The sequence below is a fragment of the Phasianus colchicus genome, chromosome 5 (assembly GCF_987193195.1).
Source record: "Phasianus colchicus chromosome 5, bPhaCol1.hap1.1, whole genome shotgun sequence".
Taxonomy (NCBI): Eukaryota; Metazoa; Chordata; class Aves; order Galliformes; family Phasianidae; genus Phasianus; species Phasianus colchicus.
In genome coordinates, this window is record NC_143440.1 from 57,705,197 (window position 1) to 57,729,049 (window position 23,853).

General features: G+C 46.3%; 2 protein-coding genes across 3 annotated transcripts; one reads left to right on the forward strand and one right to left on the reverse strand.

The window, feature by feature from the left end:
• The first annotated feature begins 4,015 nt into the window (after positions 1 to 4,015).
• On the forward strand, positions 4,016 to 10,972 carry CNIH1 (cornichon family member 1). Its single transcript, XM_031605441.2, has 5 exons — positions 4,016 to 4,175; positions 4,476 to 4,544; positions 8,092 to 8,204; positions 9,284 to 9,427; positions 10,130 to 10,972. Exons 1-5 carry the CDS (start codon positions 4,095 to 4,097, stop codon positions 10,155 to 10,157), a joined length of 435 nt encoding a protein of 144 aa, XP_031461301.1. The 5' UTR covers positions 4,016 to 4,094; the 3' UTR covers positions 10,158 to 10,972.
• Positions 10,973 to 12,258: 1,286 nt separating this feature from the next.
• Positions 12,259 to 18,200, reverse strand: CDKN3 (cyclin dependent kinase inhibitor 3). 2 transcript variants are annotated; one of them, XM_031605439.2, is made up of 7 exons: positions 17,998 to 18,200; positions 17,770 to 17,825; positions 16,769 to 16,813; positions 15,329 to 15,551; positions 14,423 to 14,454; positions 14,052 to 14,155; positions 12,259 to 12,779 (listed from the first exon to the last, which is right to left on the reverse strand). In XM_031605439.2, exons 1-7 carry the CDS (start codon positions 18,078 to 18,080, stop codon positions 12,693 to 12,695), a joined length of 630 nt encoding a protein of 209 aa, XP_031461299.1. In that variant the 5' UTR covers positions 18,081 to 18,200; the 3' UTR covers positions 12,259 to 12,692. The 2 variants fall into 2 exon arrangements, with proteins under 2 accessions (XP_031461299.1, XP_031461300.1); XM_031605440.2 differs by lacking the exon at positions 12,259 to 12,779 and adding an exon at positions 12,803 to 13,018.
• Between the last annotated feature and the right edge of the window lie 5,653 nt (positions 18,201 to 23,853).

A 23,853-nucleotide genomic window follows, 5' to 3' on the forward strand; every position in this document is an offset into this window, starting at 1 on the left:
TTTTGATACATTTGCATAGATGTAGTAAATCTGCACGGTTGGTTTTGTGACATTGCAGGGGCTTGTTTCCTCTGGGCTGTTCTGTACTGTTTCATTCCTTCAGGGACAGCAAACATCCCCTCGGTTAACCTCATTCACCTTTGCTGCTAAGTGAGGCATCGCATGCAGAACGTGACTGAGCTCAGCTGAAATGCCTCTGACAGCTCCAGCAGTTCCTCAGCAGGAGGCAGAGGGAAGAGGAGAGCAATTATCAACTAGAAAGACACTGAATGCAGAACAGATGTGAACACTGGGAAAACAGCGGGACTGTCTTTCATGGCAAATTTACTGCTGCGGTGGGGAAGTCCCATCAAGGCTGTTCCTGCTGTTACGTGCCATGGAAGGCTGCTAGGAGCATGAATGCAGCTTCTCTTTTCTACAGCACTCTGCTCTACAATTAGTGTAGAGCAGCCCTGAAATCCCACGCTGTCCAGCATCTGTTGTTATCACCTCTTTTCTGCAAAAAGAAAAAAAAAAAAAGAACACAGAGGAAGAAAATGAGGCAGAAAATGTTCAGTTGGAAGGGAAAGGGGTGCTGGGCATCTTATGTTTCCTAAATCCCTAGGGGGCAGAAGTAGAGCAGAAAGTGAGGGGTCAGTGCCCTTAACTGGGCTGAATGAGGAACGGGAGAGATTTAGCATTTCTTCCAAATAATGTCTTAAGTTTAAATATCCGCTGCAGGAAAATGCTGCTGGATAATAGGAAGAAAGCTGTGCCTGCCCTACAGACACAGCCTGCCTCGCCATCTGCTCTGACAGCGTCAAATCCTGGATTGATTTGTGAACGTGATTAATTCAGCAGGATGGCTGGATCAAGGGATGAGTGAGAGATAATATTTATACCCTACCTCCAGCTGTGAATGTGCAATTGTTTGCTTCAAAAGCAAACAAAAGGAATTGTGTAGCTGTATTACTGCAAGGATGGCAAACGAGATGCATCCACTCAACAGCCCTTCTTTTCTTTGGTACCCAGGTTTCAAGGATAGGCTGCCATAAGCCTGCTTCTGCTGGCTGTGAGGTGAGGCACAGCCATTGTCCTTTCCCAGAGAACTTTTTTCATAGATTCATAGAATGGCCTGGGTTGCAAAGGAGCACAGTGCTCATCCAGTTCCAACCCCCTGCTATGTGCAGGTCACCAACCAGCAGCCCAGGCTGCCCAGAGCCACATCCAGCCTGGCCTTGAATGCCTGCAGGGATGGGGCATCCACAGCCTCCTTGGGCAACCTGTTCCAGTGCCTCACCACCCTCTGGCTGAAAAACTTCCTCCTCATATCCAACCTAAACCTCCCCTGTCTCACTTTAAAACCATTCCCCCTTGTCCTATCTTCGTCTATTTTTTCTATTTTCCTATTTTTGTCTGCATTCCCTGTGCCAATGCTGCATCTGATCTCCTTTCTGCAGTTTAATCCCAAGATCTTGAAGCTTAAGGCTCCATGAGTTTGTCTGCATGGGCTGCAGAGACAGATGTGGAGAGTGAGCCAGCCACCCCAGCAGCCTGCTCCTTGTGTGTGAGTGCTGCTGGGAGACCTGCTGCTGAGCCAGGGCCACTGCGGAGCAGCACTTACATCTTATGAACAAGCAGGGGGTTGAATTTCAAGAGCTGGTAGAGCCTTGAGCTGATTTGGTAATACGGATATAGCCTGAGAGATCAAAAGCAAGACTTTGAAAGGACTTTAGGTGGAGATGAAGGCTTTTGGAAATCCTACTTAGTGTGAATTAAGCGTGTAAATATGTTCTGGACCTGAGGGTTCTATACAGGATAGCCCTACAGGATGTCTGTGGACAGCAACGAGACAGAAGTCTCCCTTGTCCCACACTGACTTCTCCCTCCCACATTTTCAATTGTGTTGCATATCGTTTGCTGGGCCTGTCAGAGCTGCAGGGGGGAAGTGTGATGTTCTGATAACTGGGCCACATCTTCTGGCTGCTTCATGCATCTCCCCTGCTTTGGCACAGTGATAATGTTACACCTGGAGGAGCAGATTTGCCCTGGTAGGCAGCTGCCCTGATTTTAGCTTGATCAAATTGTAACCCCATATCCAATGGTGACTCTGTTTCTACTAATTAGCACTGGATTTTTTTAGTGATAGCCACTAACAGGAGAACAAACCATCCTTCTGGGAGAGCAGGCTGAGCGTTTAGCATTGGGCTAGAGAAGGAAATTGGAAGGAAATTCCTTCCTTAGAAGGAAACCAGTGCCATCTACCAGGAAATGCTGGAGGGATTGAGGCCACAGGTAGATTTCATGATGAGCTGTGGGGAGATGCCCAGCAGCACTGAGGTTTAAAATTGAGCTTTAATTGTGATCCTTGTTTCTTTTCAGATTTACTGTCACATGCAAAGGAATGTTTAACTTTTATCATTTATTTACATGGTCACAAACAGAATGGCTGAACCTAAGGATGAGTTAATGATCACAACAGGAAAGGATGTTTGCCCAAGGAAGGAAATTAGTGCTAACAAGTTCAGAGAGCATTTCATCCTCCTGATCAAAGAGTGAGCCGTGAACCAACATCCTGCCTCCTGCTGTCTGCTGGTGCACCAGTGGGGTGAGTGAGAGCAGTGATGTTCTTCTGCCTCTTGTAAACAGCTGTTTACAAGGGTGGATAGTGATAGGACAAGGGGGAATGGTTTCAAAATGTGACAGGGGAGGTTTAGGTTGGATATGAGGAGGAAGTTTTTCAGCCAGAGGGTGGTGAGGCACTGGAACAGGTTGCCCAAGGAGGCTGTGGATGCCCCATCCCTGCAGGCATCCAAGGCCAGGCTGGATGTGGCTCTGGGCAGCCTGGGCTGCTGGTTGGCGACCTGCACACAGCAGGGGGTTGGAACTGGATGAGCAGTGTGGGCCTTTGCAACCCAGGCCATTCTATGATTCTATGATTCTATTCTATGATTTCTCACGTGTGCATGTAAGGTGTGCAGAAGTGGGACCTCAGCCACACTGTTAGAGGTACATGGAGAGCCCCTTCTAAGCTGCAGAGAAACACTTAACAGTTTTCTCACCTTCATACCCAGTAAGTTCAGTCTTAATCTGTGGAAGTCTGCTAAGTTTAACAGTGTTAGATTCCTCCCTGCTTGCTGCAACTGGACTGACTTCCTTCAGCTAAATCTTCCTTGTGAACAGACTGTAAGTGCTGAGTTATGGCTGATCGTGTGTCTGTTCTCTGATAGGAACAAATGCTTTAAGATGGACACACACTGACATTTTCCCTTGTGATTCCAATCAGGATTAAACTCAATGAGGAAAGTGCATGAGAAGCTATAGGCCATCTCCAGATCGCTGCTGTGTTTTCCTCCTCTTGTTTTCTTGGCTCTTTTGTAATTCATCCAAGGAAGAAGTTTTAATCAGAGCAAATCCTGAGGAGATGGCTGTTGTGTGTTCTGAAATCCCAAATGAGTGAAATGAAAACCAGAATGGGCCTTTTCTACAGAATTTGCTCTTCATTGCATTGGTGTTTAAAAAGCCAATCTGTAATACAACAGATCCTTCACTGAACCAACCTTTGTCATACAGAATTCCTGCCCTCTGTTACTCCTGACAAGGTCATTGCAGATGAATGGTGTGCACACACTGGCAAAGATCACCAGTTTAGTTTTGTGTCGATCATTCATTACAGCACCTGCCCAGAAGTGACTGCAGAGTATGACCCTGGATTGCTGATACTGCAGGGAGCCATCATTAAAACTGGAAGGACATTTATATGAACCGATGGGAGAAATACATCCGAACTTCTCCTCCAGCCGTTTGTTTTCTCATCTCTTTGCTGTTTCCTGTGGCTCCGGGTTGCGCCGATTGGAAGCGGTGCGATCACTCGCTGCTCTCATTCATTCCTATCTGACGTTTCGCGTCTTCCAGCGAGCCCGCGCACGTGGCCACGCCCACTTTACAGTGACCACGCCCACTTTTCCTTCGCGTGGCCACGCCCACCGCCACTTCAGCAGTGCCGGCGGGCACCAGCAGGGGGCGCTATAGCCTAGCGGCTGCGCGGCCCGGCCCCGGCGGTGAATGATCGCGCCCGGCAGCCCCCGCGCCGCGCCCGGCCCGCCGCCACCGCCATGGCCTTCACGTTCGCAGCCTTCTGCTACATGCTGGCGCTGCTGCTCACCGCCGCGCTCATCTTCTTCGCCATTTGGCACGTGAGTGAGGGAGGGGAGAGGAGAAGAGGGGAGAGGGGAGCCGCGGGGTGCAGCCCGGGGATTGGAGCCGTTCCACGGCGCGGCCTGGGGGAGCTGTGCCAGGCTGGGAGGGAATGGAGGGGAGGCGATGGGATGGGATGGGATGGACGGGATGGGAGCTTTTGCTGCCTTAGAAGCTATTGGGAAGTAACGCTGGCAGCGCGGCCCTGTGCCCACCTGTGCCCATGTGTTGCTTTTGGCTCCTCAAATGCCTTTCTGCTTCCGGGCTGAAGGATCACGGCTGTTCCCGTTCTGTTGCAGATTATAGCGTTTGATGAGTTGAAGACAGATTACAAGAATCCCATTGACCAATGCAATACGCTCAATCCCGTAAGTTGCCCTCTAAGGTTTTTGCTTCCTGTGTCCGTGTGAAGTGCTCGTGTTTGCTGTTACCTTGTTAGAATGGAGCAGCAGTTGCATCTGTGCTGAGCAGCCTGGTGGAACTGTAGGGGAAACTCTTTGATTCTTCTGTGCTTTCGAGTTGAGTGTTCTGACTGTTGTTAATCTGTGGTGATCTTCTCAGCTGTCCCACTAACACTCTTTCAATCTGCTTTCTACGTTTTCGGCACAAAGACAGTTGAAAGGGTCAAAAAGATTAAAAGAGTCAAAATTGCATTAAAGGTGTGTACTGCTTCTCAGTTTCATTTTTAATGCCGCTTTCATTTCGTTAGGAACGTCTGTTATACCTGAGATGTTTCATTCTGTCTGCCTGCTCATCCGCTTGGTTTTTGTTCCGTGGGGTTTCTCACAGCTTCGTGGATTCCCATATTTTGTGCCCAACAATTTTGCTTGCTTTAGCTTCACTGTGAAGTGAGGAAAACTGTTACATGCCCGTTTTGTGTGTCCTGCGGGTTAGAATCAGAGGATGACTTAAGTTGGAGGGGACCTTACAGATCATCCAGATGTAACCCCTGCCACTGGGGGTTGTTGTAGAAACCTCAGGTTGAAATAAACCTTGCTTAAGCTCTGAGGTTATTAGAGATGAGTTCTTTTCAAGCACTGAGTGAGGAAATTCCACTTCTGCTTCAGGGTTGAGGTGACTTGAAGGGTGGGCCTGGGTGAATCTAATGAGGTTCAACACAGCAAAGTGCAAGGTTTGGCACTTGGGCAGGAGGAATCCCAGGCATCCATACAGACTGGAAGGAGTGGTCCTTGAGAGCAGCCCTGCAGACCTGGGGGTCCTGATGGATAAAAAGCTTAACATGAGCCAGCAGTGTGCTCTTGTAGCTTGAAAAGTAAATGGTATCCTGGGCTCCATCAAAAGAGGGGTGGCCAACAGGGACAGGGAGGTGGTTGTCCCCCTCTCCTATGCGCTTGTGAGGCCCCATCTGCAGTACTGTGTCCAGGTCTGAAGCCCCCAGTACAAAAAAGACAGTGGGCTGTTGGAGAGGGTCCAGAGGAGCCACAAAGATGATCAGGGGGCTGCAGCACCTCCACTACAAAGACAGGCTGAGGGAGCTGGGCTTGTTCAGCCTGGAGAAAAGAAGGCTGCAGGGTGACCTCATTGCAGCCTTTCAGTACCTAAAGGGAGCCTACAGACAGGAGGGGAGTCAGCTCTTTGAAAGGGTAGATAACAGCAGGACAAGGGGAAATGGTTTGAAGTTAAGGGAGGGCAGATTGAGGTTGGATGTCAGGGGGAAGTTGTTTGCTGTGAGAATGGTGAGGTACTGGAACAGCTGCCCAGAGAGGCTGTGGATGCCCCGTCCATCCCTGGAGGTGTTCAAGGCCAGGTTGGATGGGGCCCTGGGCAGCCTGGGCTGCTCTGAAATGTGGAAGTTGGTGGCCCTGCCTGTGGTGGAGGGTTGGAGATTCATGGTCCTCGAGGTCCCTTCCAACCCTGGCCATTCTGTGATTCTCTGACTGAGGTGGCCATAACACAATACATGTCATCCTCGCTTTTTTTGTTTGGTGTTCCACGATCAGGGATGCCGCTCTGATACTCCCTGCTTTGTGAGAAGCACTGGAGGCAAATTATTTGTTTGTATCTGTAACCAGGAGCACGAGGGGAGCTTGTTCAAGAGCACGGGGTTTGGTAAAGCAGGTGTTTTTGTCCCCGTGGCTTTTTCTTTTAGCTTGGTTTGGCGCAGTGCAGAAGGTGAGTCCTGCACTGTAACTCTGTGTTTTGAAGAGCCAGGTAAATTATGCAGAGGGAAATGTATTTTATAGTAGCTGGGGGAGAGAGTGCGTGTCAGATGCGTGGGATGTAAATGGTCAGCAAGAGAAGGGCAGGAGGCCATAGGCAGAGCACTGCTGCCTGGATAGCCGTGCATCTAACAGTTTCCCTTGCTGGGCCTGCTGCAGTGTGGGGGAAGGCAAATTCTCATTGCATTGATGCATTATGTCGTTATTGCAACCTTTTAAAGTATTTACAGTGTGCATGTTTAAAGCAAATATTAACTTTCTGCTAACCCACGTGCATGTGGTGGTTGTTTATAGGATGGCTTCGTTGGAAATAGTAACTAACCTGGGATTTGTTGTGGAAGGAGGTTAGCAACTGGAAGTGAAGCGAAGAGCTGGGCTCTGCTACATGGTGGCAAAGGCAGCTGGGGAGGGTCGGTGTGGGAGCATTGCAAGAGAGGTGCCCTGGTGTGGGAGTAGGATCTCATAGAGAAGGTAAAGAGAAATACGTTCTGAAATGTGTCATGAAATAAACTCCAGATTTTAAGAGCTGGTAAATAGGATGCTAAGCACAGAGTAGCACTGGTTTTGTTGTTGTTCCACTATAAATAGATGCCGAGTTGTAACTGGTAAGTATACCCAGAAAGGGCTGGACACAGATGTGTTGCTGAGACCTTTCAGTTACAGCAGCTTGGTTTTGTTGATGTGCTTTCATTTTATTTGGTATTTGCCACTTCAGGAAGCAAAACGTAGCAGCAGAGCAGGTGGTGAGGATGTTTCTTGGGAGGTTTGAGATTCTGAGGGAGATGGTTTGGTGCTTTCAAACAAGAATTACAGAACGCTGTGGCACTGATGCAGTCCTGCATGGAAAGGAAGAAGAGCAGGATGTGTTGTGTGTGTGAGTGCAGGCACACACAGCTGAAATCTCAGCTAGAAATGCAGTATTTCTCATGAGGAAACGCTCTAGTGCTCCTTAGTTGGGAAGATTTGCTTCTTTCTGAGTGGTGTAATAAAAGAGGGATCGATACCACTTTGGGGTGCCTTGGTCTCATAGTGGGTGCAATGTTTCGCTGACTCTTTGCATGCATTTACCCACATAGCCCTCCATACTACTCCTATTAATAACACTCATACTAGCTGGCATTCCATGCTTCTGTCGTGTCATAGTAATTGATAGTTAGCTCTGTGGGCTCCTGCTGGAAAGCATGATGCTGCCAAGCATGCACGCCAGGTGCGGGTGGAGGAGGCCAAAGCTGGCTGTGTGCTTACCTGGTGGGCAGAGCTTGGCCTCAGAGATCCCATCCTGGCACCAGTTGGAAGCTGAAAATTATATCTATCTGACAGCTTTGTTTCGATATTCGTATATGAAAACACAAAACATCTTTTTGCCTCCAAACAGTTTCACAGCACGTGTTTCTTGGTGATGTTTCTCTGTTACGTGAGCAGAAATATCTCTGTCTCTTCTGTTATGGAGGCCACGTATAAACCGTGGGTCTGTTCACGGCGTGCTTTAAGCTAACAGAAGCAATAGAGATCTCTTATTCTGAGCATTTCATTTTATGAAGTATTCTTCTCAGTTGATGAATATCATGTGAAAACAGCAAGGCACGTCCTGCTAGTTGCTCTTTTCACTTGCTGCAGTCTTGTTAGTGTTCCTTAAAAGAATTCTTAAACAAAGGCTTACCTCCAAAATAGATGAAACAATGCACGTTTTGCTTTCAGTTATCCAAACCTCTAACTCATGTTTTTTCTTTTCCAGCTTGTACTTCCAGAGTACCTCATCCATGCATTCTTCTGTGTTATGTTTCTCTGTGCAGCAGAGTGGCTTACACTGGGTCTCAATATGCCTTTGTTGGCTTATCATATTTGGAGGTAATATTGATGAGTCTGATATCTGTGTAATCATGTTAATTGTAACTCATTGCAGTGCTTCCTGTTAAGTGTTCTGTGTCTGCAGCAAGTAAGGATGCTTCCTGAGGTGGCAGTGAGAAAGCTGACATCCAGGCTATCAAATAAAAAGCATCGCTTTGCTTCCTCTCCTTGTTTGTATTCCCTTGTGCTGTGCAAGAACCCCATATTGGGCAGCAGTGGCAGCTGATGTGTCAGAGGTGCACTGAAGCTGCATACTGACAGCGTGGGCTGCTGGTAGGAGTGGCAGCCCTGCTTTTGCTATGAGAGTGGTGAGGTGCTGGAACAGCTGCCCAGAGAGGCTGTGGATGCCCCGTCCATCCCTGGAGGTGTTCAAGGCCAGATTGGATGAGGCCCTGGGCAGCCTGGGCTGCTCTGAAATGTGGAGGTTGGTGGCCCTGCCTGTGGTGGGGGGTTGGAGCTTCGTGATCCTTGAGGTCCCTTCCAACCCTGGCCATTCCGTGATTCTGTGATAGCATCAGTGCAGGGAGCTGCAGGAGGTTGAAACGGAACCCAACAGAACAGTTTTCCCTGTGTGGATGTAGCTGTGATGTCCTGGCTGGAGGTAGGGTGGCTGTTTGCCAGCAGCCTGCATTAAGCCACAGCTGCAGGATCATTCTGCATTGACCTGTGTGAGCACAGCTCTGCTGTGGTACCCAGCATGCATTTTAGTAATGATTCACGGCTGCAGGCTACGTAGGGTGCTGCAGTGATCCCTTCTCCACCTTTTCCAACCCTTTATAAGGAATCCCACGTACAACTGGTAGAATACTGTTTTTCATTTATAAACAAATGTCCTATTTCCAGCTGCTGTGCCAGAGCTTGGCCTTTTGGCTTTAAGGCTGGGGGCAGCTCCTGGGACTCAGTGTTAGAAACTCTTCGGTGCCCATGGTTAGCGTGGGGCCTCCTTCACTTTGCAGTCTCCTGTGAGGAGCTGTGGGCTGTGGCTCCTCATTGCAGTGCTGTGCTGCTTGGTGGGCGGGGGGCACAAACCCATGTTTGTCATTGCTGGTGCCCCAAAACTGATTGTGTGTCGCTTCCAGGTACATGAGTAGACCTGTGATGAGCGGCCCTGGTCTGTATGATCCTACAACCATCATGAATGCAGACATTTTAGCCTATTGCCAGAAGGAAGGATGGTGCAAATTAGCATTCTACCTTCTATCATTTTTTTACTACTTATATGGGTAAGTTTGTTCCTCTGTCCTCTGTCTAATCTTTAGTCTGCTCTTTTAGGCTGGGCGCAGCGCCAAGAGAAGTTTTGAACTCAGGAATGTAAATAACACCAACTTTCCCGAGGAAATAATTCACACAGTGCCTTATATCCCATTTAAAACACAAGTCTTAATTTGGTTGGAATGACTCTTTTGAATCCGTGCATTAGAATGACTGGAGAGCTCCAAGCCTCTCTTCTTTTAAGCACAGCTGAATGCCACCCTCCCCACCCTGACCTGTATGTTCATTAAGAAATTGGAACAGCAGTACTTCTCAGTTGTGTAGGTATTGGAACTGATTTTTCTTTGAGTTTAAGGTGGCAGTCATTCCGAGAGTGAAAAGGAATGGGACCCACGAAAGCCATCACAACTCCCTCGTGTGCCTTGTCCTGCTTCCAAGCCAAAAGCTGATGGGTGCTTGGCAACGTGACGCAGCTGCTGAGTGCTGACATGGGTTAGGGGTGTTACAGGGCTCCCTGTACGGTGCTGCTTCATCTGCTTGTTGCATCAGTTCTCATCATCCTTCGTAGTGCCCCTCTGGTGTGTTTGTGTGACACCTCCTGTCGCAGTCCACGTGCCTCACACGGATTTGTTCCTTTAAGACCTCATAATTAAACGTGTAACGTTTATCGAAATTACACATCTGAATGTTATTTTTTTTTTCTTATTTTTCAGCATGATTTATGTTCTGGTGAGCTCTTAAGAAGACATTTGGCAAGCTTTGTTCCATTTAAGTGCATGCAAAAGCCACAAACCATGGATTATTTACAGCGACGACGTCGTACCAAGATTAAATACGGAACCCGATGATCGCATTTGCTTTACAAAACAACGACTCCCCTATTTTTAAAATATTTCCACATTTTATACTTGTGGAAAGACTGTTTTCTTATATTTTACCGGGACACTGAAATTATGGAATTACGTGTACATTAGTATAAAGATTACTGGGTTTTGACTTTGCACTCCATAAGGAACAGCCGTAGTCCTCGAGTAGGTGTTTGTAACTGAGCAGCCATAGCACAGCAGTTCCTTTGGGCCGGGCTTCAGCCTTGTATCCCTCTGACTGCCATCAGCTGTACTGCCACAGGCTGGGGGGACTGGGCATGCCGTGCTCTACCTGTAGGTGATGTCAGTCTTAAGAGATGAATTCAGGGACACAACTGCAGAAACAGCACTTCTGTTCTTTTTTTCTTTTCCTATCTGGGTAATCTTTCCCTGTAAGTGCATGGTTCTGTATTTTCACCAAATGCTAGCCTTGCTGTAATCACAGGCGTGCGTCATCGTGATAGGAAACATTGCATTGTCCACAAAGGAGTGAATTTAATGATTTTTTTACAGTCTGTGCACAGACACCATTAGCAAACTTACTCACAAATAGATAAATCCACATTTATCAATTCCAATGGTGAAAATACTCCTGAGCTTGAGAGTAATACTACAGAGCTTTTCAAAGGAGAAATTGTGAAACTGCCCTGCTGTTCCTTAGTGCAATAAATAAAGCCTCAAATTCAGACATGCTTATTTTTACTTGGTGCCTCATTTTGTCTTTAAATTCAGCTGTTTTCTGAGGGGATCATTGCATTACCTTTTATAAATGGAACACAGAATCAAGTCATGTCTGGAAAAGGGAAGCTTCAATTCCCTGCTTTTGTGTTGTTGTGGCTCTGCAGATAAATAGTGATTGGGGCTGGGAGAGATGTTGCACATAAACTGGTAACATTGCGTTGTAAACGGTTGTTGTGAGCAGCTTAAATGTGATAACTAAGAATCTTTTCCACTTAACTGCAGAGGAAAATGAAGTAATTTTCCAGTTCTAGCAACACATTTTTGTATAAATAGTTTAATTGTTCCCTTTGAGTCTCTCAGGTGCGAGAGCTAATAGCACATCATACAGGTGGCTGCAGAAATCTGTAGTCCAATATTCATGTGCTGTACAGTGGAAGAAAATAGGTAAAAACCCACGTGTTACAGATCTCCTGCACTGGGGACTTGGCATCTTCAACAGTCATTGAATGTCTCCCATTAATTTGGTTGCTTTTTGAGTACTTCCATAGCCTAGAATGAAAGGTGCCCAGAGGCAGTGAGCTGTGCCTCACAGGATGAGTGTGTGTGTATGGGGGGGGAAAGATGACAACATGCTGAAAAATTCTGCTTAATTTCACACAGTACCTCCAAATTCCTCTTCCAACCCACCCCACAGTTCCAAGCTGTACTCCACCACTTCTGTGTTTGACAAAAGAACTCTTTTCCTTAAGCTGTGACTCTGAGCTTTTTGCTAAACGATGTTGAAAGTCTCTTTGGAAAGCCATTTGAAACTCAGGGCTGTGAGAGAGCAGAGCCATAATTCTGTGCACTCAGCTGCACAGAAGCAAAATGTTCCTCAATAAATAAACCAATAAAGTTTACACATGGGAATCCAAAGGTGAAAGCAGGAGAGTAACTTCCTAGTGGGGTTCTACTGTGAACTTCAGCTTCCAGCTGCCCCTAGGAACAAAATGCTTGGCTTGAGTCTGTCCTGCTGCTGTAGATAAGTATGCCAGAACTGAGGAATTATACATAGCTATATATCTATTTATTATATATAGCTACATTTTACAAACAAGGCTGTGGCCAGGAAGTACATTTGTCTCTTCTCCTTTCCCAAGGCACTGAAGTAGAAGGCAGCCTTTTGGCATTCCAAGTCTGTACTTAGCTGTGATAGGGTTACAGATTGTTTTGTTTTCACACATATCTTCCCTGCCTGTCCAGCACTTGTCCCATTTCTCATGCTACACAGAAACAGAGACAAAACACAAACGAAATTCAGTTGTAGCTTTGATAGCCCAGCCCTGCTTCCATGCAGTAAACACACCAGAATGTCAACACAGAGAGGCCAGCACACCAGTGCAGTGGCAGCACAGTGCCAAGAGATGCTAAACATGAGATAGTCTACATTCAAGTTGTCCTTGTGTTGAGAAGAAGCCTGTTAGGAATTCAGGTCACCACCACACCAGAAATGAACACAAAACAGTTCAGTGCATTTTTAAGGCAGTGAGTACTAACGATTGCTAAAAAGATGAAGATGCTCTGTGGCCATCAAGATTTCTGCTCCCAGCCCCAACGTTTTACACACACATCTGAAAGTGAGCAGCAGTGTCACTGAGGCAGTAACAGCAAGCAGTTATTGAGGTTGAGATGAGCTGCCTCATCCAGGTGTCTGCCACAGCCACGTAGACAAAGCCAATCCAGCACATGTTCACCGTGACACCGATCTTTGTACTGTATCCTGTGCTTCCAGCTGTGCAGCTGCATTCTCTCGGAAGTCATGGATATAATTGTATTGCTGAAAAAGCACAATCACATTTGTAACGAGCTCTATGTACTTCTGCAACAGGCACAATTCATCTTAAAAAGCTGTCTGATTCCCCAGAATTCAAAAAGCAGCCTTCAACTCTATTTAGTTTTTCTTCTTGTGCTCACTCCAAATCCTCTGGAATTTTTTTAAATCATCGGACAGATGAGATGGATCTCAGCTCAGCTCCTATGCTTGCCAGGAAGGGCACATGTGAGCTTAAGGTAAGTCTAGGAAGGTGGGAGTTCCATGTTAGAAATCAAAGTTGCTTTATTTGGGCCAACCAAAGAGCTCTGCTCTCTCCACAAAGAGTCCATGATGCCAAACAATCTCCATTCAGCATAATGAGACCCAACAGTTTGTGCTAAGAGCTGTCATGTCAACCCAGACATCATTTGGAGCACTAATATACAAGTATTCAATATGAGATTTGATTATCAGAGGCTAAAGGAAAGACCAACCCACGTGAAGGCTTCAAATGATGTTCATATTTCTTACCCCCACCCCCAACCTCCTTCAACCAAGGATGCAAGCTGCTCCCTTATCTGTCCTCTTGGTTTGCAGAAAACTGATATTCAACAAAGAGCTCAAAATAAATTTGGGTTCCATAGAGGCTTAGAGCTGGTGAGGAGACAGGCTTCAGGTAACTCCTTTTTTCTTGGAAGCTACTGCCTTGTAAACTGATTCAATGTCACCCTCTCTTGTCTGCACACAGAACTATTGTAAGAACATAACTTATGTATGAACTTCTGCTGAACCAAGAGTAGCCAAATCCCCACCAAAGAAAAATAGAAACCCAACTGTTAAGCAGCTTAAGACCCTCCATGTAGGGTTTGAAAATAAAGTTAGGGGTACTTCTTGAAAGAAGACTGCTAGTGCATTCATGTGACAGCTACAGTTAGGCTGAGTTAGAAAGATTTAAGAAAGAGGCAGAAAAATTAAGCAGAAGAGAATGAGGACAACAGAAAGAGGGACAACAGCTTAGTGAGTTATGAGCAGGGATAAGGATGAGAAAGCAAGAGATTACTAATGATGGCAAAGAGCAGACAAGCAGGACATGTGTTGAATTCAGTATAGGCAGACCAGGCTGGCATCAGCAGGAAAGAAAAATGCCAGAAGCAGCTCGAACTCAGGAAAGCAGTGGGGGCAGCAGATATGAAACACCTTCAAGAGATGGAGGGATCCCTTTGTTAAGTGGAAGGAAGGACTGTCCAGACTCTTCACTTGTTTCAACCCATCTGTTACCTGCTGCAGACCCATTACCTTGATTGTCTGTATCGCCCTAGATCCTCTTAATTCTCTGAGGCTGTCTATTGCTTGCTGAGGTGTCACTACATCCGAAAGCTGAAGCAGGAGGCATGCAGCTACTGTAAGGGAAAGGAAAGCATGTATTCTGCTGAGCACCTCTTGCTCTGCACAGCACTGCTTTGGCACAGTAACAGGTCTATTCTGTGAAAACCACTCTAGGAAAAGCCAACCCCACCATATCAGAGATACAGATCTGCTGGACCTTTTACCAAATACAGTCGGACGGCCTTTGTCCCATCTGACTGCTGCACCTTTAGGCAGTGGTGTCTCTTGGGAACAAAGGTTAGTTAATCAGGTTAGTTAATCAGGCACTGAGAGCTGCTTACTGAGACAGGAGCGTCCGAGACCGCCATAACAGCTGCAAGAGAAGAGAATGTTTGGTTATAGCAAGCTGTGGTACACTGTAACATTCACAGTCCCTTCCTATGCAAGTGTAACATACAGCTCTTGCCTCAATGTATTCAAGAGCAGCAGTAGTACCAGAAAGCCTTGTAATTACTCCCAGAAATACTAAGTATCCTCTATGTATTCTCCAGACCTTCCTTTTTTACTGTCATTGTAGAGAATCTGCTGTTTTAAAGTTCCTCTTCATTCGGTAACAGACCCAAAGGCACAAGAGGTCAACAAAAGGTATGAAGAAATCTCCATTTCCTTAAAAATCCTACTCCAGGTTAAGGTTTTGATAACAGTTGTGAGTTAATGGTAACAGCAAGCCTCTGCAACAGTAAGAAGTCTGAGATCTTCAGTGGCTGAATGTGCAGGAAGCTGTCAGCAGGATCTCTCAGGGAACATGGATCTCAGAAAGCTCATTTTCTCTACCCTGAGCTCAGCTACAAATGCCTAAAGATACAACTTTCAATCAGTCTTATGCAATTTAAAATGGATTTTGAACTGCTAGAACCCAATGAGCCTTTGGTAAACAGCCTGGGGTATGTTATCCTATGACAGTGTCTGCTTTAACTTACAACTGTTCCTATATACCTGATATCCAACCAGCCTAGCCACAAGGAGTTGCATACTACCAGCCAGCACACATTTTGAAGCATTTGCAGGACAGAGAAGGGGAAAGAGGGAGAAACAGATCTCAGAAAGGCCAAGTCAGCTCCAAAGGGGTAAGAGGTGAAAGAAGTTTTTCACAGCTTGAGCTAACCCTAAAGAAAGTGACTGTCATTTGACAGGGTTTCATTTCAGGTGGTCATGCAGGAACACTCCGTGAAGGAATCACAACTTACTGGATGATTGTCTTCCTGTTGCTTTCCAAGCAGCTTCTGAGCTCTCCCAGAATTGTACAGCAGGTGGTCATGTCAGGAGCATCTCCATCTGGAATGGGATAGTGGTGCACACAGATCCCACACTCTTGGTAGGCATCTATAAGGTTTGGTACTCGGTATTTTAAGAGCTCTCCTTTGGTACAAAGCACAAACACATCCTGTGTCCCACAGTTCTTTAGTTCATCTGCCAACAGATTAAGCAAATAAACAAAGCCTATCAAGCTTAAGCATAAACAGATTAGCTACTTGATTCCCTCGTTTAGCCTCTGCAGTTAAGACAATAGAAGTTAGCAATTTTGCTTTGAGCAGCATTTATTTCGATTGAGTCTTGCCTACATTCGCCTTCAGATAACCTGCAGGAGGAATTCTCAGTTCAGATTCAGCCTGTAGACAAAGCTCACCCAGAGTAAGGTCAGCACTGAAAACAGTCCTACTAACTACTGCTGGCTTAAGCATGATTCTACCCCATCTCCAGCTATAACTGTCAACTGTCTACCTTTTCTAGTCTTTACAGCTGAATACCAAGCACAGATTTTTTACACTATTTCATCTTTTCTATCCTCTTCACAGTTTCCACTGAGAAGGGGTGATAACAGGTCTGTAATTCATCTCAGTCCTAACTGTTTTGAAGATGCTCTTGGCCTGTACATGGTGTGTGACTTCATAGTACTCAAGTTACTGGGAGAAATACAAAGAAATACAAAGATACCTGTATTGCTCCAGCCTGGAAATATCCTGCCCAGGTTAGATGAACAATTCCATCAGATTCCAATGTAATAAACAACATCCAATGGGGGAGAAATGAAAATTCGTAATGAAGTGAAGTCTATTACTTTTGTTTTTTTAAGAAGAGAGTTATCTTTGCTTTTACTGTTGATCAGTAGAATTAATTTTGGCTCTTTCTGAATAATAGAAAAATGTATATGAAGGCAGCTTGAAAATTAGTTTGTATGAAGGGGTAAAGTAAAATGAAGGGGTGGGGATGGTTGGATATTTGTTAGCTGCTGTAGCAAAGTAAAGTATTTGGACCATTCTAAAAAGGTTTTTAAATTATCTAAAGTGATATTAAGTTTTTTGGTTTGTAATAAACTCTGCTGTAATCAATAATTTACGGTAAACTGTCAAATGTTAGTGATACCTGTGTTTTAATGTAAGTAATAATTGAACAGTACATTTCTCTTTTCAATATAGAACTGCATATGAGTGGGTAAATCCAGCAGCCTATGGGTTAGTAGTGGTTACATCCTCAGAAGGAAGAAATCTGCCTTATGGCCGTTTAGAAGACTCCAGGTTAAGTCAAAGGAAGCCTGTAAGAATATCTTCTGCTTTTATTTCACATGCACATTGTTCTTACCATTCCATGACAATGAGAGGCACTCAGGCACTGATGAGAAGACTCACCGATATCTTTCTGAAGATTCCTTCTAACATCCTTAAACCTGCAACCTAAAACAAATGATGAATGCTGATTATGACCTCACGTTTCATAAATGCCTGCTACAACAGAAGAGCAAAGCAGACAACCTCCCCTCAGCACCAAAGCCACAGCCCCACAACAGTTTTTAGTTCTGCAAATAGATTGCTAGTGCAGAATACAGTATTAAGCAAATAACGGTGTTTAAACGGTCATGGAACAGGATTTTAAATGTCACTTAGGGTTTTAAGCTGTTGTACACCTTACAGATGAAAAGTTTGGGATATTATAAACCAGAGTGCATTTGGTGCCAGGATTGTGCACCTCCTGACGCATACCCTGAAAACATGAGAGCAGAATCCTGTATAAGAGCTCTGTTGGCAGGTCTGCCATTGGAGTTCAGCATTCAAAAGTTAAACATCTATTACAGGAGCAGCTCATGTAGCTCAACATGAAAATACAACTATTTCTGGTGTACATTTTTGCAGGTGTTCAAGTTTTTGTGGGATTCTCATCAGTACTGGCACCACCTAGTTCAAGGTATCTTAAATCATAGAATCCTAGAATGGCCTGGGTTGCAAAGGAGCACAGTGCTCATCCAGTTCCAACCCCCTGCTATGTGCAGGGTCACCAGCCAGCAGCCCAGGCTGCCCAGAGCCACATCCAGCCTGGCCTTGAATGCCTGCAGGGATGGGGCATCCACAGCCTCCTTGGGCAACCTGTTCCAGTGCCTCACCACCTCTGGCTGAAAAACTTCCTCCTCATATCCAACCTAAACCTTCCCTGTCTCACTTTAAAACCATTCAATCTTCTATCACCATCCACCCTCACAAACAGCTGTTCCCCCTCCTGTCTACGTGCTCCCTACAAACATTGGAAGGATACTACTTGGAAGACACTCTGCCAAATAACAGGAAACAGAATTTAGGGCTATGAGATACTTCTTCTCAGCTCAAACACACCCACAGACTTCAGCAGTGCTGCTTACCCGGCAGGGAACACACGCCCAGGAACGCAGACGAGTAGGCAGGAGACAGAGGAAGCCTGTCAGAAGATAAACCGCACGTTAAGTAATCGGAAAAATATAGAAAAGAAAACCAGCACTACGCTGGTCACTTAAAGAGAGATTCAGCACAACGCTGAGGGAACAGCACGTCCCACAGCACGCTTCCCCACAGGGCCGATAAGAACCCACAGCGCCCGCCCCGCTCCTCACCAGGACAGCGGCAGCGGCGCCGGTTTCTCCCCCTCCTCCTCAGCGGCCTCTTCGTCTGACGAGTCAAAGCCGGCTACGTGCATGGCTCGCGGCTGCGCATGGAGAAGAGCGAGGAACCACCAGAGCGCTGCCCTACCCCTCGCTGAGGGCCGAGGTTGAGGGGCCGAAGATGCCGGCTCCGGCCCCAAGATGGCGCCGCTCCCCTCCCGCCGTCCGTTTGAATTCAGCCCGCCCACACGCCGCATCTCATTGGTTGAACCCATCCCTCTCATCGTCCAATGGAGAGCCATCGCGGGGCCTTCTCGAGGAAGAGCGCTCTGATTGGCGGCCAGAGGAAGAGAAGCGCATTGATTGGCTGGCGGCGACGTCGCGTGAATTTAACATCTAAAAAACTCGCTGGCAGGCAGGCTTCACTTTCTGGAATTTTCTGTCATAGAATCACAGAATGGCCTGGGTTGCAAAGGAGCACAGTGCTCATCCAGTGCCAACCCCCTGCTACGTGCAGGTCGCCAACCAGCAGCCCAGGCTGCCCAGAGCCACATCCAGCCTGGCCTTGAATGCCTGCAGGGATGGGGCATCAGCCAAAAGTAGTCACAGATGGCCTAAAACTTGCACGTAGGAAGTTCTTCACTGACGCGTGGAAGAACTTCTCTGCAGTCATGATGACAGAGCGCTGGAACAGGCTTCAGAATACTATTCAAGCATTCAATACGGCCTGCCCCCATTGGGTTATATGGCAGGTGGAGTCTCAAAACAGCTCAATGTTGTTTTCTTCTGCCCAGCGTTGTATCATGGCACCAGTGAAATGAGTCCCTTGGTTGCTGTCAATGACACGAGGTGTGCTGTAGGCAGCCACTTGGTGAGCACCTTGATGCCATCTGCCTGGTTCACTCTTGGCACTGCCTCAGCCCTCCTGCTGTTTTGATGCACATCTCATCCCCTCAGACCAAGGCAGGGGCCCAGTGTAATCAACCTGCCATCGCTGGAGAGGATTGTGTCCTCTAGCAAGATGTGCTGTTGTTTCAGGTCACAGTCTTGGTCTCATCTTGGAGCAAGCATTACTGTGCAGCTTCCTGCACAGATACTATCACAGAATCACAGAATGGCTTGGGTTGGAAGGGACCTCAAGGATCACGAAGCTCCAACCCCCCACCACACACAGGGCCACCAACCTCCACATTTCAGAGCAGCCCAGGCTGCCCAGGGCCCCATCCAACCTGGCCTTGAACACCTCCAGGGATGGAGGGGGCATCCACAGCCTCTCTGGGCAGCTGTTCCAGCACCTCACCGCTCTCACAGCAAACAACTTCCCCCTGACCATTTCCCAGTGATTGTAGAATTTGGTGGTTAGAAACATGACAGATATGTATGGTCCTGTATTTAACCACATCCCTAACCACGTATCTCTGCCCCACATTGGTTGGTGTGGATAGTCCATTCCTGAGTGGCTTTTATTGCTTGGTTTGGTCCCAGAGTCCTGTTGATGGAACTGCACAGAGAAACTGTCACTGGTGAGGTGTCCAAGGGAATTAGCATTCTGCAGGTAGCAGCCATAAATCCTTCCAGTGACATCAACCTTATGATTCTGCAGCAGTGGATATTAACCTTTTCCCTCATGTTACAATTTAAAGAAGTTTCAGGCTTCTCCTCCCCACAAAAGTCATAAAGAGTTAGAAGTTAATTGCAAGCTCTCAAACCAGATTCACCCCTGTGTGTTTGACATTGACCACATTCTCAGCACTGTTCTAGGCAGTGTGTGCAAGTGCCCTTCTCCTCAGCTGTGTTGCTTTGTGCTGTGATTGCCTTAAGGCTCCTTGCCTGACACAATTTTCCTCCCAGCTGTGGCCACAGCTGGGGATGTGGGTTCAGATGCTCTCACTGCTGTCAGGGGATCCCCACCCTTACATGTTTTATTGGTTCAGCCAGTTGATACCACTATTCTTTTCCTTCCAAAATATTTTTTCCTCCTGTAGTAGAAAAAAAATAATAAATTCTTTGCCAAAACCTAAGGAGCCCAACTCTGTTCTGTAGCGGGAAGGTTTCTATTCTAGGAAAAATTTCCTATTTCAAAAAAACTGGATGACTTTCATGTTCATAATGGTCACCTGAAGTCAGTTTCTGGGGAATGGTGCCCAGGGATGCAATGCCAGTGCAGTGCTGGTGATCAGTATGGGCAGATAGCAGAGCGTTTGGTGAATGTTTCTGCTTTTTATGTACAAATGTCACAAAGCTTTACGTTTCTGGTAGAAAATGACACATTGCTTTCCTTGAGCGTAATTAACTCTGATTGTACAACATCACAATTTCTTGCTTTCCTGGCAGAACTGAAATGTGGCATGACAGGGTGTGGGCATTTTTATAAACCTGAAATAAATTTATCTTGCTCTTCCCTCTGCCCTCCTCCTCTCCACATACTAACAATAACAGCAATTAAAGAAGTCATTAAGCTATTGCAGGAGGCAGCCAGGTCTAATGGAAACGAGCTCCTCTCTGTGAAGATGAGGTTCATCAACCCACTGGTGATCAAATTGTGTCAGCTATAGTTTTCTGCTTGTCCTAATTTTGCCCTAACTTAATCTGTTTGGACTGCAGATCAAATCTGACTTTTATCTGGCAAGTCCTTCGTGTTGCAAAAGTGCAGTGGGAGAAGCAGGAGGTCCAGAAAGAGAACCTTTCCCTGACCCTCATCTGGTGCAGCTCCAGGCTGTTCCCTAGAGAGCAGAGCTCAGCGTTGTCCCTTTGCTCCCTGTGAGATGCTGCAGGCTGCCAAGAGAAGGTGAAGTAGAAGGGGAGTTGGGTAGAGAGGAACCTGATGGGCTTCAATTAGAGCAAGTGTAGAGTCTTGCACCTGGGGAGGAATAATCGCATGCATCAGTACAGGTTAGGGGCTGAGCTGCTGATGCTGAGCTCCGTGGAGAAGGACCTGGGGGTCCTGGTGGATGACAGGTTGGCCATGAGCCAGCAGTGTGCTTTAGTGGCCAAGAAGTCCAGTGGGACCTTGGGGTGCATTAAAAAGAGCGTGGCCAGCAGGTCTAGGGAGGTGATCTTCCCTCTCTATTCTGCCCTGATGAGGCCACATTTAGAACACTGTGTCCAGTTTTGGGCTTCTCAGTTGAAAAAAGACAGGGATCTCCTAGGAGGAGCCCAGCAGAGAGCCACAAAGATGATAAAGGTTCGGGAGCATCTCTCTGATGAGGAAAGGCTGAGAAACCTGGGACTGTTCAGCGTGGGGAAAAGAAGACTGATGGGGAATCTGATTAATGTTTATAAATATCAAAAGGGAGGTGGGAGGCAAATGAATACCGGGCTCTTCTTAGTGGTGCATAGTGATAGGACAAGGAGTAATGGCCTAAAATTTGAGCATAGGAAGTTCCATACCACCATGCAGAAGAACTTCACAGCGAGGGTGATGGAGCACTGGAGCAGGCTGCCCAGAGAGGCTGTGGAGTCTCTATCTATGGAGATATTTGTGAACTGGAGCCTACCTATGTGACCTAGTGTAGGGTACCTGTTTTAGCAAAGGAATTGGACTCGACGATCTCCTGAAGTCCCTTCCAACCTCTGCAATCCTGTGATTCTGTGACAAGGAGCTGCAACCACCATGATGACTCCCCTCAGCCTCCTCTGCTCTGGGCCCAACAAACCCAGGGCCCTCAGCCACCCCTCACATCCCCTGCCCTCAGACCCTTCCCAGCTTCATAGTCTTCCTTTGGACACTATAATGGTTACACTAACTTGCTGTCCTGTAAGCTCTGGGGGAATGTTTTTCCTTTTTTTTTTGTGTCTCTTTTTAAACAAAATCCAAGCTCGTTGCAGCTCCATCTGTAGGTAGATCAATCAAAAATGAAAAAAAAAAAAAAAGGAGCAGAATTTGCATATTAGACTAAGTTTAGAAATTTACTAGAAATCATTCTCTGGCTTCTTTTTTAAAGCTAGAAAAAAAGTATAACAAGTATTTCCGAAAATTTAGTCCTTTAGATGCTGCAGGACTGAAGGTTTCTATTTTAGCAAGGGACGAGTGATCGTGTCTTGAAGTTGCTTTATTCTTTAGAAGTGTCTTTCACAGCGAGGAGAAGGCCTTCTTTGTCACAAATACAAACAACTTGCCTGCTGGTGTCCAGTCAGGTACGCAGAATCATCCCTTCTGGCAGAATCAAGGCATGAGCTCTCATGTGATTGATACAGGTGCTGGCAGATCAAAATCTGGCTGTTTTCCTGCTGAGGGGAGAGCTTCCCTTGTAAGATCTCTTTCCTCAGGGTTTATGAGCTAAACTGGGCAAGCAGCTTCCTTCTTTCACAACCATGGAGGATGTCAGAATGTTGCAACTTTATGCTACGTGTTTTTCTCTGAAATTATTGCTTTGAAAGCTCTGAAATCTCAATTTCACCTTCTTGTGTCCTCACTCAACTTTCTTGCACAGCATTCCTTCAGAACAGAGGAGAAAAACAGTAGAAACAGAGATGAGAACACAGAAACATGCTGTTTTGTTCCTTTACCAGCCCCAAAACACAGGATGCAGGCAGGAAAGCTTTGAACAGACAGTTCTGGCTGCCACCAGGTTTGGTCTGTATTTATCCTATTTCACAGCAGGATTTAACACCATGGTGAATGTTACTGATCCTCCAAAGGATATCTTCATGGCTGCTGGTTATTTGTTATGTTATAAGCTACAGTTTGCCTTGCTAAATGTTGCTGCTGTGTTAGAGCTTTCATAGAGAAGAAGCTGCCAGCGATGTCCTCTTACCACAGCACTCCCATGAGAGCTGGTGGCTGGAAGGTGAGGTGACAAACCTTGGTGCAGCTATGAGATATCCAAATCATGGACTTGGTTTCTCATTCTGGCAGGACTTTATGTGAGCAAGGAAGGTGTTTCGGGTTGCCCCACATGTCTGCAGTGCTCTAGGGCAGAATTGTAGGTTGGAAACCACTAGAAATTCTTACTCCAAATGTCAACCCATCACCACCAGGAGCAGTAACCTAATGCATAAAAGCAAGTGTCTTTTGGGTGATTCCTTAACCTGCATTGATCCTCTCTGACATGAATGCATGAATGCTTTCCTTACTCTTGTTGGTTGACTGCCTTTGTATGTTTACAGCCTTCAGTGCCACAGAACTCGGAGCTGACTCATCACTGTGCTGACAGTGAACATGTTTTGGAATGAAATAATGATGGTGGGACAAGCTCCTTCCTTCTTGTTGATCCACTCTGGCTGCCAGAGCTAAGCCTCATTTGAACTCATCTCAACCATTCTGGGCTGTGCACCACTCCTGAGGACACGGAACCATTTCTTTACAAAACATGAAGGGACTGATTTGAATTTCTACAAAATCTCATCAGCTCTTCCTACTGTTTTCTCAAAGCAAACCAACCTTCACTGAAGTGTTTTCCCCTGATGCTGTCACACCTAAGCTGCATAAATGATACCTTTTCTTCCAAGGTTTTCTGTCTGAGCGACATGTGGTATGATAAGGATATTGTTTCCTCCCTAAGTTCTCATCTCAGTGTATACTCTCTCCCCAAATCATTTGGGATTTCTGTAGGAAATCATCAGAACATCATGACTATGTTTATTCCTTGACACTGAGAAGCATCTTTAAAAAGAGCAGAAGAGATGTGTGTGTACTTAAGTTGTAAAGAGAGAAGGGCAAGAATGAGCAATGCAGAAATTTTTCATGCTGGCAGCAACAATTGTGTTTTTCTGGACAGAAAGTCTTTCCTGGCCATTTATTCTGAAGCATTTTACAGTTTGGGAAGACTACAGGAAGAGGCAAGCGCTCCATGTTAGTGATGAGTAACATTACTGAGGACCTTTTCCCATAGAATCATAGAATTCTTAGAGGTGGAGGGGACCTTT

Excerpts from the sequence above, each read along its gene's own strand:
- CNIH1 (XM_031605441.2), top strand. The coding sequence starts at position 4,095 with ATGGCCTTCACGTTCGCAGCCTTCTGCTACATGCTGGCGCTGCTGCTC. Across the intron at positions 4,176-4,475 it reads TCTTCTTCGCCATTTGGCAC|ATTATAGCGTTTGATGAGTT; the intron begins GTGAGTGAGGGA and ends GTTCTGTTGCAG. Across the intron at positions 9,428-10,129 it reads TTTTTTTACTACTTATATGG|CATGATTTATGTTCTGGTGA; the intron begins GTAAGTTTGTTC and ends CTTATTTTTCAG.
- CDKN3 (XM_031605439.2), bottom strand. The coding sequence starts at position 18,080 with ATGCACGTAGCCGGCTTTGACTCGTCAGACGAAGAGGCCGCTGAGGAG. Across the intron at positions 17,826-17,997 it reads GCGCCGCTGCCGCTGTCCTG|GCTTCCTCTGTCTCCTGCCT; the intron begins GTGAGGAGCGGG and ends ATCTTCTGACAG. Across the intron at positions 12,780-14,051 it reads GGGCGATACAGACAATCAAG|CAATACAATTATATCCATGA; the intron begins GTAATGGGTCTG and ends GTGCTTTTTCAG.